This window comes from Tasmannia lanceolata, unplaced genomic scaffold (assembly GCF_043159265.1).
Source record: "Tasmannia lanceolata isolate RefF3 unplaced genomic scaffold, GAP_Taslan_0.1 ptg000006l, whole genome shotgun sequence".
Classification (NCBI taxonomy): Eukaryota; Viridiplantae; Streptophyta; class Magnoliopsida; order Canellales; family Winteraceae; genus Tasmannia; species Tasmannia lanceolata.
This window is the reverse complement of record NW_027518683.1, coordinates 37,957,043-37,969,279: the sequence shown is the minus strand read 5'-3', so window position 1 is coordinate 37,969,279 and position 12,237 is coordinate 37,957,043. Positions and strand designations below refer to the sequence as shown.

The following is a 12,237-nucleotide window of genomic DNA, read 5'->3' as shown; positions in this document are numbered from 1 at the left end:
TGAAGCTTTAGGTATTCTCAAAACAATTTGAATTAGAGTTGAAAAACTTGGAGATCAAGAGAGAAAACTTGAAAGTAGAAGTGAGAGATAGTCTTGGATGTTTCTCTAAGGAGGGAGCACGAATTTTCCAGCCTTGATTAGCCTAAAAAAACATGCTATAATGGTTTATATAGAGTTAGTTTCCTACTTCAATAAATGCTTAAAGTTCCTCTCACAATTTGACTCAAATTGGGAAAACTAGTTAAGTAGACTTTGAATATTTGAAAACAACACAAAGTGGGAACCTATGGAGGTTTCCTACTAGCATTGGTCATGATCCCAACCTTGGAAAAACGTGGTTTGCTTGGGCTGCACATTTTTGCATGTGGGCCCCACCTTGATGCAGGTGCAATCATGCTACAAAGCTGCGGGCCAACTTTTCGATTTCGTTTTTGGACTATTAGATGCCTGAATCAGGAAAAGTCATAAACTACAAAGTTGTAGCCCTTTCAAAGTTGTTCAAAACGAGTACTTACTCATTTTGGCCAAAAGGTCAGAGAGTTATGACTGTTTTAGTAAAACGGGTCTATAAGCTATATACACATTTGTTATTTAATTTTTAGAATTAAATAAACTTATTTCCTCCTATCCAATGGGATAAAAGCTCCATCCATAATATTACATAGTTCCCACAATACACCAAAGGAACTACGTAAATCTTTTCCCTCTCATTAAATGCTATGGATCTAGTCCGTCTGTACAATCTAGTAAATGCAGGACCCTTATCCAAAGAATATAAATAGGTCATTCAAGTTGTGAGTGGGATCATTGCAGGGATCCGATGATCGATCCTGCAGAACTCAATGATGGGCCCCACTGGGATCTTGCTTCGTAGTTAACAACGACAATCACATTGGATAAGTGGCCTCCATTGAGACATAACCCTGAAGATGACCGTCAAATCATCATACCTCGAATCACATCTAATAAGTACAAGTCCCTTCTCCATTCCACATCTACTAAGTTGAGTCCTACCGGGGGGGGGACAGCTACTACCCCTTGGGCCCACTCACGGTATACCTTCCAGTCAAGCAGATAGGGCCCGCAAATGCATTTGCAAAATCATTTAATAAAACATGCGACTGTTTTAATAAAATATTAGATAAACCATTCATCGAATTTGCTTGGCCTAGCTATTTTATAGGCCTACTGCTCTGACTGAAACTGTAGATGATATCCCCGTAATTGGGGCGGAGAATTCCATGTCGAGTATCCTTATTAGCCTCGTAGGTTTGTCCGAGACTCCAGTACTACCCTCTGGTGATCTCTAGAAGGACCACAGTTAGATAGACCAAGAATCTAGGCTGGTCCCACAGATTAATATGACCCCTCAGGTCCTTTGGTAGAATAGCCTTACTAACTCCTGTCCACAAGCTATTCTAGTGTGATCCGGTTCAGTGCGCAATACCATTATCGCACCCACTTTTCTTGCTTAGAGTCCACTACCCAAATGACTGAGATAAGCCACTCCACGACACGTGCATGTAGGCAAGACTGGTGCTGGTCGTGTAGAAGGCGAGATGTCCAATCTTGACCCCAACCAGGAACCTTTAAAGTCTGCAATGAACCGGGATACCATATCTCCCTGCTGCCTCGGATGTGTGAATCCTCAAGCATGCTATTCCTACTTTTCTACCTAAGGACGAATTTATGTCGATAATAAGCACATCACACTTATTCAATTAGTTAATACTCAATAAATGTCATGAAATATTTCCTTTATTAATTTTAATGTGACAAGATATATGAAATGTACTGGCTCATTTTCCATGTTACACAGATTCCTTTGAATGGGTGAAGTACTCGTGTCAGACACGTGCGGATTCTAATACTTCAAGATTCTCTGTGACACTTTTAGATCTATTTTATCTATTTTTTAATACTACAACTTCAACTTTACAGTTACGGATTGTTTGATCTATTTTATCTGTTTTCTAATACTATTACTTCAACTTTACAGTTACCGATTGTTTTGAGTTTTCCCATCCTAATTGTATATTTTTATGTGGAAATAAAATATTATATTTTCTCAAATTTAATATATTACTTGTTATAACCATACTATTATGCAAAAATATTAAAATTTGGGGATTAATTAAAATATTTTGGCGAAGCCACGAAACTTTCTTTTTGGGGTTTGTTGAATCCGAAAGTTTTATAAGACAACTGTGACTCTGTGAGGCCAGCCATGTTGTACGCCTCAAAATGTTTGGCCACCAAGAAGCAACATGTGCATAAGATGAGTGTAGCGGAGATGCGAATGCTTAAATGGATGTGTGGCCACACAAGGTTGGATAGAATTAAAAATGAAGACATTCGTAAAAAAGTGGGGGTGGCACCAATTGAGGAGAAGATGAGAGAGCACATGGTTTGGACATATCCAACGCAGGCCTTTGGATGCTCCGGTGAGAAGAGGCGACTTGTTGCAAATTGATGGAGTAAAAAGAGGTTGGGGCAGACCGAAAACAACTTAGGTAGAAACAGTGAGGAAAGACTTGATAGCTAGGAACATAACAGAGAACATGACCTTGGATAGGATAGAATGGAAGAAAATGATCCACATAGAAGAACCCAACTAGAGCTTTGGATGTTCCAGTGAGAAGAGGCGACTTGTGCCAAATTGATGGAGTAAAAAGAGGTAGGGGCAGACCGAAAACAACTTGGGTAGAAACATTGAGGAAAGACTTGATAGCTAGGAACATAACAAAGAACTTGACCTTGGATAGGATAGAATGGAAGGAAATGATCCACGTTGAAGAACCCAACTATAACCAGGATTAGAGCCGGGTAGATTCCTTTTACCTTCTTCGTGAATTTTTTCTAAAGGATTCATTTAGCCGACCCCAACTAGTTTGGGACAAAGGCTTTGTTGAGTTGAGTTGGGTTGAGAAGAACCCAACTAGAGCCAGGATTAGAGCTGTGTAGATTCCTTTCACCTTCTTCATGAAATTTTCCTAAAGGATTCATTTACCCGACCCCAACTAGTTTGGGACAAAGGCTTTGTTGAGTTGAGTTGAATTGAATCCGACACTAGATATCCGTGTCAGATTCCGACACGTACCCGTACTGATGCAAAATAGCTCATATTATAACATTTCCTTAATGACTTTTTCAATTTTGTATAAAGCAAATCGTAATTATTCAAGCCTTAGTTATTAGTTCTTACTTGTAAAGATAATGATATAAAGTAGCATTCCAAATCCACAGCTTTTCAAAATATTATAATATTGAGTAATGTAGTTAGTAACTCCAAGCATACATAAATTGATTTATCAAACATGGCTTGATATGGTGTGTTTCGTGGATCAGTCCTGAACAAATGTAAACAATTTCCTCGCTATTGTTGCATTAGTATTTCCAGTTCCAGAAATTGGTATGATGCTTGGTTAATTCTCTAATATTGGTGAAATGATGCTTAGTAGGGAACTGCTCTTACCAATTGATGCCCTTCTTTAAGTTCATCTTGTATATATTTTCTCTACGAAATCATGATAAGTAGTTCATTTAATCACCCAATATTAGTTTAACAATTTGCTTTCACTGGCACTAAGAAGATTGCTTGATCGAGCAGGTTATGGTTAATGGGCTTCTCTTCCAACTGTCTCTACCTCTCAATTTCCTTGGAACTGTGTATCGCGAGACTAGGCAGAGTCTTATTGACATGAATGCCATGTTTCAATTACTTGAGGTATTGTTTATGCCAGCTATCTTTCTGTTATTATTTTTTCGATTTCTTTTCTTGTTGTTGTTGTTGTTGTGTACTGTGGAATTGGATAATGGAATTTGTGGACAATGAAATTGGATAATGGGATTTATTCCTCACTTGTTGGTGTCTTTCGCAACAAATCTTACATGCATGAAATGGAAATCACATACATGAAGCTCATTGAGATCAAATTTCCCTCTTGCAAGAAGAGCTTATATTAAATTGGTGGGGAAGTACGTTTCCAACTCTAATGACCATTGATTACATTTCTCAAATAAAGAAAACAACTCTGACATATAATCATAAATTTCGATTATTACTTTTTTTAGGAATCCTCTCGGAAGAGGAGCTTCATGGAGACGTTTTTAGAATCCAGCTCTTTATTAAAAAGGGTCCTCCCGAGGGAGCAATTCCTTTGAGTCGTAGAGATGAGAGTCGACCTAGAAGAGGAACCCCCTTGATTTGTATTTTTATCTCTTCTTTTATAAAATATCGGCTCAGAAGTGGAACTCATTTGAGTCGTATATTATACTATTCTTTTGTAAAAGGTCCTCCGGGAAGAACTCCCTTGAGTTGTATTTTGACTCTGTTTTTTGGATAGGGTTCTCTTGGAAGAGGAACTTGTTTGAGTCATAGAAAATAGTGATAGCTTTGTTTCAACATTGCTTTTTAAAGAGAGTTTTCCGGAAGAGGAACTCCTTTGAGTCATGTTTTTTACTATTCTTTTGTAAGAGGTCTTTTCGGAAGAGAAACTGCTTTGAGTCATCTCAGATCTCCTCGAGGAGAGAAATCCTTCTCCTCTTGAAGAAAAGAAGCTTTCATCTTAGATCTCCCGGTGGAAAGAAATCTTCTTGGACGAAGTCTTCTTTGAGTCTTTCCTCTCTAGGAGGAGAAGGCTTTGTAAATATATCTTTCTCTTCCATGGTGTTTTCCTTTTTCTTCTTTAAGAAGATGGCCATCTCTAAGCGAGGAAATTGCAAAAGCAAAATAAAGAGATTAGTTGATGTTGAAGGGAGGAAAGAGGAGAAGAGAGTGGAGGAAAAGAGTGAGTTAAGGTGGTCTCCCTCTCACTTATGTATTTATATGAAAGAGAAGAGTACATGAACAAATTTGTCCTTAGGCACTTATACACCTTCTAACACTCCCTCTCAAGCTGGAATGTATATATCAAACATTTCTAGCTTGTTACAAATGTCACTCGACTTAGCTTTGTTCAATGGCTTTGTCAACATATCAGCTAGTTGATCCACGGATTTAGTAAACACTGTGCGTATCTCTCCCTTCTGGATTATGTGATGGATGAAATGACAATCAACCTCGATGTGCTTAGTCCTGTCATGGAAGACCGGATTTGTGGCAATATGGATCATAGCTTTATTGTCACAATACAACTGAGAAGGAGAGGAAGGAGGAAATCTGATCTCTGATAAAAGGGAGCGTAATCAAATAAGCTCTCAACTAGTGTGTGCCATGGCTCTATATTCGGCTTCCGCACTAGATTTGGATATAAGATCTTGTTTCTTATTGCGCCATGACACAAGTTTACCTCCTATGAAGGTGCAATATCCTATGGTAGATCTCCTGTCAGCTGGAGATCCCAGCCAATCGGCGTCTGTGTAGCCTTCTATTTTCTGATGTCCATACTTCTTAAACAATAAGCCTCTTCATGGAGCACCTTTCAAGTACCGAACAATTTGAAGTACTGCTGCCCAATGTGAAGTATGATGAGAGCTTATATACTGGCTGACAACTCCAACAGCAAAGGAGATGTCTCGGCTAGTGATTGTGAGATATATGAGTTTACCAACTAATCTCCTATACTTGCCCGGGTCATCTAATAACCCCCTTCTTCAAGAAGTCGTCTAACATTTGGATCTATGGGAACAGAAGCAGGTTTCACTCCAAGATAACCTGTCTCATCAAGTAAATTCAATACATATTTCCTCTGCGAGAGTGAGATGCCTCTAGTGGAATAGGCTACCTCCCTAGGAAGTACCTAAGATGACCCAGGTCTTTGGTGGAAAATTCTTTCTTCAAGAAGGTCTTCAGCTGCTGAATCCCCACAAAATCACCTCTAGTGATGATAGTGTCATCAGCATAAACTATTAAGAGAACCCAACTAGCCACATAATGATGGCTGAAGACGAAGTGATCTACTGTGCATTGTTTCTTGCCAAACCGCATTACAGCATCACTAAATCTCCCAAACCACCCTCTAGACGACTACTTGAGGCCGTAAATAGATTTCTTCAAGAGACATAACTGAGGAGGACATCTCCCCCTGAGCAACATACCCTGGAGGTTGCTCCATATAAACCTCCTCAATAAGCTCACCATGTAGGAAGGCATTCTTCACATCGAGCTGGTGCAGGGGACATCCTCAGTTGACAGCGAGGGAAATGAGAACCCATACAGAAGGAATCTTTGCAATGGGCGAAAAGGTCTCTGTATAATCCACGCCAAAGGTTTGAGTGTAACCTTTGGCAACCAAACGTGCCTTTAGGTGCTCAACAGTCCCGTCGGGTAAGTATTTGACGGTGTAGACTCAACAACAGCCCATTGGCCAAGCCCTAGGAGGAAGAGGAACCAACTCTCAAGTCTGATTGGCCCGGAGGGCGGTCATCTCATGATCCATTGCCGCACTCCAACCTGGATGATCAAGAGCTGCTGGCATTGACTGCGTCAAAGAGACAGAAGCAAAGAAGACATAAAACTACGAAACATAGGGGTGCGAGAATCACATGAAACAATAGAGGAAATAGGATGACCAATGCTATGTGAACGAGTATGTGAAGCAATAAGGGAATCTTGGGTAGCACTGGGAAAGGGAAGAGGAGGTACTTGAGAGGTGGTGGCCGGGATCTCCTGCTGAGAGGACGAGGGCTCTAGCAAAGGCGGATGGGCTGTAGACTTCAACCGCCGCTGATACATCTTCGTAGTAACTAGAGGAGGGCAAAGAGGAGACTCTAAGCCCTCTAAGGAGAAACGGAGGCCAAAGGTGCGGGAAGAACCCCCGGAGGCTGTACGAAAGGAGACTAGGGGGACACTGGATCCGGAAGAACTGGGACAGGAGGAGGGTTATCCAGGTCAAGGACGGCTTTACTGCCGTCATGAGGAGTAGTAAAGTAAGGCTTAGACTCAGAAAAGGTGACATCGGCGGACACGAAAGACCGCTGTAACATCGATAACCTTTCTGGAGCGTACCGAGAAAGATACATCGCTCGGCCCTAGGATCCAATTTATCTAGTTCAGAACCAAGGTTGTGGACAACGCACACACAACCAAAGACCCTTGGGGGTAAGAGGAAATGGATCATGTTGTGGATGTAAAACAACAAAGGGAGAAGCTCCCCCAAGGACCGAGGATGGGAGCCGGTTGGCTAGAAAGCAAGAGCCAAGGATGGCATCACTCCAATAGAGCTTAGGGGCCCGCATTTGAATGAGGAGAGTGCAGGCTACATCCAGTAAAGCTTACAACTTCCTCTCGGCTTCACCATGTTGCCGAGGGGTGTGAGGGCATGAAGATTGGTGAAGAATGCCATGAATGGTGAGGAAATCCTGAAAGCCATTAGATTTGGAAAAATATTCGCGAGCGTTATCAGTACGCAAACATTTGAGAGGACAATTATATTGGTTGGTTATCTCCGTATAAAAAGAGCGAAAAGCGAAGAAGGCCTCAGAACGGTCTTTAAGCAAAATAGCCATGCCATACGAGAGAAATCATCAATACAGACAAGAAAATATCTATATCTAAAAAGGCGGTAGTCCTCGAGGGACCCCATACATCAGAGTGCACTAAATCAAAAGGGTGCGAGACCCGACTAACAAGCATAGGAGGAAATGACAAACGATTCACAAGCCTTGCACTGAAAAGACTGAAGACGATAAGATACAATAGACGTCCACAGTAGGGGCTCTAGGCAGGGATGGCCAAGACGATAGTGCCACTAGTAGGCGTTGATGGAACTGTGCGTAATGGCACGGAAGGGGCCACAATCCAGACGGTAATGCCCATCCAGCTCACTTCTCGAACCATTTGTTCTCCCAGAAAGGGAGGTGTCACCACGCTGGAGGTGCATCCACTGTGAAGAGGTGGCACAAATGTGAGCCAGATTGTCAACCCTAGAATAGAGGATCGCTGTGTGGTACCAGACCTACTTAGACGTCGGAAGGCACATCATGGTGCCAGCAATGTGGGGGGCCATGCTCTGCCACAAAAGGGTGCGAATAAGAGCATCATCCTTCTCCCATCGTTCATAAGTGGGATCGGTGGAGGGAGGATTTCGACAAATGGAGATGACCTTACCTCGAGCGAGGAGGTAGGTCTCCACGACCATCTTCCAATTCAGGTAATTGGACCCGTATAGTTTAACTGTAGTCATCGGTGGGAATCCACTGATAGAGAATGAGTAGATGAAGAAGGAGCCGAAGGTGGTCGGGTGGTAGGGACTGTAGGAGTGGGGTTCAAGAGAGGGATCCTCAATAACGAGAGGATCCATGGACACAAGGAGAGAAGAAGACTCTCAACCACAACACCGGCGAGGTAAATAGGAAAGAAAAGGATCCACTAGGCGAGCCTGAAGAAGAAACTGTGGCCCCGAAGGAGACTCATAGCAAGAAGAGACATAATAGGGTGCCATCAAGAAAATCAAAGCCGCGGGAGGAAGAAAGGAGACAAAGAAAGAGATCTAGGTCATGCGGGAGAAGAGTTCAAAGAGGAGAGATGGGACCCGGGGGGGGGGGGTGTGGCAGAGGTATAAAATAAACGAGGAGGGTGCAACCTGATGAAAAGGGTTGGAAGGGAGGCCGGAAGTGGGGTTGAGGGGTGCCAGAGTGGTAGGGGGGGCGTGGGCTCTCGTAAGTGGCTGGGGGGGAGGGAGGGGGGGGGGGTGGGGGGATTGCCGGAGTGGCAGGGCAAGGCATGGTCCTTACATGGGGCTGGTTCTGAGCTTCCATCCTTTAACCTTTTAGCACCATCTGACTTTCCCTGGAAATGCCTCGAATCAGTTAGATTTGACTTTGGGAATTCTTTCAATGCTGTCAGGCTGCTCATGACCTGAGCTATGCTTTGCCACTGTCTGCCTGTCAGTGACACACTACTTAACAGTCATGTCACTGACAGCATATGGCACTTGCTGACCTTTTGATTACTTGCAATTATCATGTGTGCAGCAGCCACTCTTAATTTTTGTCCTTGCTATGTTTCTTGATTGATTTCAAGCATTCCATACCAGAGTTGAATAAGTCATGCAGAAAATCACTCTGTAAATGGTGTTGCAACTGAAGAAGCTGAAGCATTTTCAGGTCAATAGCACTTTTTGTCATGGCTGAAATATCTGCAGATGAACTCACATTTTCGCTTAACTTGTGGAAACACGCTGTAATTCTTTCATTTGTCTTTTCTCTGCTTTAATGCCAACTTTGTTATAAAAAAAATAAAAATCCCAACTTTGTTCCTCAAGAAGTTTCCGTTTTTGCTGGTCCATAGCCCATTTCTCGGATGTACTGTACCTTGGAGAAGAATGTGGCAAGTCATTGGAAAGTGATTTGTTTTCTTTTGTTTGAGCTGATTTGTCGGGCACTGCAAGTGGGTTCCCATATTTCACCGCATCATTGAAATTGAGTTTAACATCCATCAGAAGGGCATTTCTTCTGACTATCTGAAATCTTCCAATCATTTGGGCTACTATTTCCACCAGCATAATATGCATCAGCCAAGCTATTAGAGATCATTGATTCTTAAGTAGCTGGATGTCTTTCTGCCTGGCCCACATGTGTGGATAACTTATTGAGTTATTGAAATCTGTAGAAGTCTTCACCATGTGTTTGAAGTTATTTAGTTCAGTATCCTTTCTTACAATGGTTGCAATCTGCTCTTTCACACACACAGACCAAACAAAGCAGACGGATACTTATCCATCAGAGCATTTGTTTGCACAGTGGAAGTTTCTGCTTTATAGAATTTGCATTCTTTGTCATTGTCTTTGAGAACTCGGTAATGGTGTAAATGATTATCTATCTTTACTAGTACGCAGGTTCATGTTGAACGAAGGAAGTTGCTAGTGTTTCCTTAAGCTGCCTGCTAATTATCAGAATAGTGGGATGGTTTGGTTTGGCCTTCAAACTTGTTGATGGCTATCCTTAGGATCATCCTCTTCATAATCAAGGTTTTAAATTTCACCGAAACGAACGAAATGTTTCCATATCCATCCCCACTGAAATGAAATCTACATGATTTCCTTTCACGTCATTATTTTCCCGAGATTTTGACCGAAATTCCCAAAATTTGATCGATACTGAAATTTCCTAATTTAGACCGAAATTCCCGAAATTCAACCAAAATGATCGGAATGATAAAAAAATTGTATAGATGTTATTGTTTGCATTTCATTTCATTTCTTAATGTAGAGACTAGAGACTGATATTTGGTAGGTAACATCATTGAATAACCGTATCTTATGCATGGAATGTCATTTTGGCATGAGACCAATAATACCCCGTAACCCTATGTGGTATTTATGTAGAGTTGGGGTCATTAGAGGGGATACTGGACATTGGAGTTGCTTATACTTCATTACATTGTACTTTTTTATTTACTTTACTGTTCTAGACATGCGCGACAACGCATGTCACTAGGTGTTTGATGTGATTAAGCCATTACATATGGTTTTGTTGTTTATGCGATGGTGTCTAAGTATGCATTTGTGCATATTCTAGCATTTTCCAACTATTAAAAAAAATATTGTAGCATTTCCCAAAGTTTGATCTTAAAATTCCATCATTTGCATTCGTTTTTTTAAAAGATTAGAAAATCTCATTATTTGCATATGTTTTCATACGTTTTCAATATTTTACAAGATTTGCGCTAGAATTTCCATCGAAACTGAAATGTTTCCGTTTCTGTGCCTACGAAAACCGAAACTGAAATTTAAAACCTTGTTCATAATTAATGACTCTCAGATGAAGTTCTTCCACCATTCATCAAAGAGTCAGACTCCAACTCATGGTTATCAATTCATGTGCTTTTTTCGCTTCCTGTGTGTGGATATCCGAGTAAGGTTTCCTTCTTACAGCTGAAAGCTGTTTCATGGCTCTTTTATATTTTTCATCCGCTTCGTGTAAAATAAATTCTCTTTCTGGTTTCCTTCTTACAGCTGAAAGCTGTTTCCTTCTTACATGAGTTTGGTTATCCGATTAAGGTTTCCTTCTTATAGCTGAAAGCTGTTTCATGGACCTTTTATATATATATATATATATATTTTTTGAAAAATAAATTCTCCTTTTTGTTTCCTTCTTACAACTGAAATCTGTTTCCTTCTATGCCTTTTGGCGAGACATCCGTCTCCATTAAAGTTCTAGTAACTGGTGGGTTTTTTGTGAGTAAATTCTCCTTTTCAGTTTCCCTCATATCATTTGGTCTTCCAAACATACCAGTGGCATGTGTCATGACAGTTGCCATGCTCCTTTAGGGCTATTTCTCTGCTATTATCATTCAATCTTATAAGACTTCACCGTTTCTGAAAGCAAGAATGGCAAGAAACTGAGCAAGTGCTTGTCTGAAGAGGCAGAAGCCCGAGATACATAAGTTCTTTCCATAAGAAGTTTTGGGCAATTTCTTTGTTGGTTTGAAGTAATGTGATCGCAAGGTTATCCTTCAATGTACTCTGTACGGTGACAACTCAGGCAAGAAACCTTGATTCTTCCATTTCCTTGGGTCTGTAGATGCTTGCTCATGTGCTCCTGATTAAGCAGCAAAAAAATCAGTAGGGATCGAAACACTGATCAGTGGCTTTGTTGATGTGATTTGAAGCTCCCATTGACTATATCGAACGACTTTCTTCTTCTTCTAGGAGTGCTGGATGACGGTTGTTGACCTCTTGATCCTCATATAATGTTCACAGGCTAACTCTAACGGAACCAATTCCGAAGGATATATGCATCTTTCTTTATCATTAAGTAAGTGAGTGGGCCACGTACTGCTGGAATTTTCATTGGATGACTAGTGCAGCTCGCATCTGTCCCTTTACGTCGAGCAGTTTTTGCGCTATCAATCCTTGCACAACAGCCTGAATTTGGATGGCTGCATTGTCTCTCGTACAATTGCTTTGCTCAATACATTTGCCAAGTTTTTTGGATCCTTAGACAAGCAAATTCCTTCATTGTGCCTGCCTTGGCTTTCTTGGTTTTCTCCTCTCGCATTGTTCTACTTGTACCCCTGTTTGGATACGTGGAATTCAGAATTCAGGTTTTAGTTTGAAAGCAGTTTAAAATTCTGGATTTTACAATGGAAGTAGGTTGCATGTGGGGGAAGTAGATGAAGTGTTTAAGTAAAAATCCAGGTTTTAGAAATCTCTCCGCCATCCTGAGATTTCTGTAACCTAGAAACAGGGGCGATCTCCTACTCTCTCGTTCGATGGAAAGAAGGGTGAGAAATCAGAAAACGACGGGCAATCTCCTTCTCTCATCTTCCATCCACGATTTTGAGGAAATCCA

General features: G+C 41.3%; 1 protein-coding gene across 1 annotated transcript in view; it reads left to right on the top strand.

Moving 5' to 3' along the window:
- ABCB25 (ABC transporter of the mitochondrion 3) overlaps positions 1–12,237 on the top strand; it is a 102,321-nt gene that overhangs the window by 44,402 nt on the left and 45,682 nt on the right. The window contains exon 11 of the mRNA XM_077383118.1: positions 3,611–3,727. Within this exon, the coding sequence (XP_077239233.1) occupies positions 3,611–3,727 (117 nt within the window). The remainder of the gene's footprint in view (positions 1–3,610; positions 3,728–12,237) is intronic.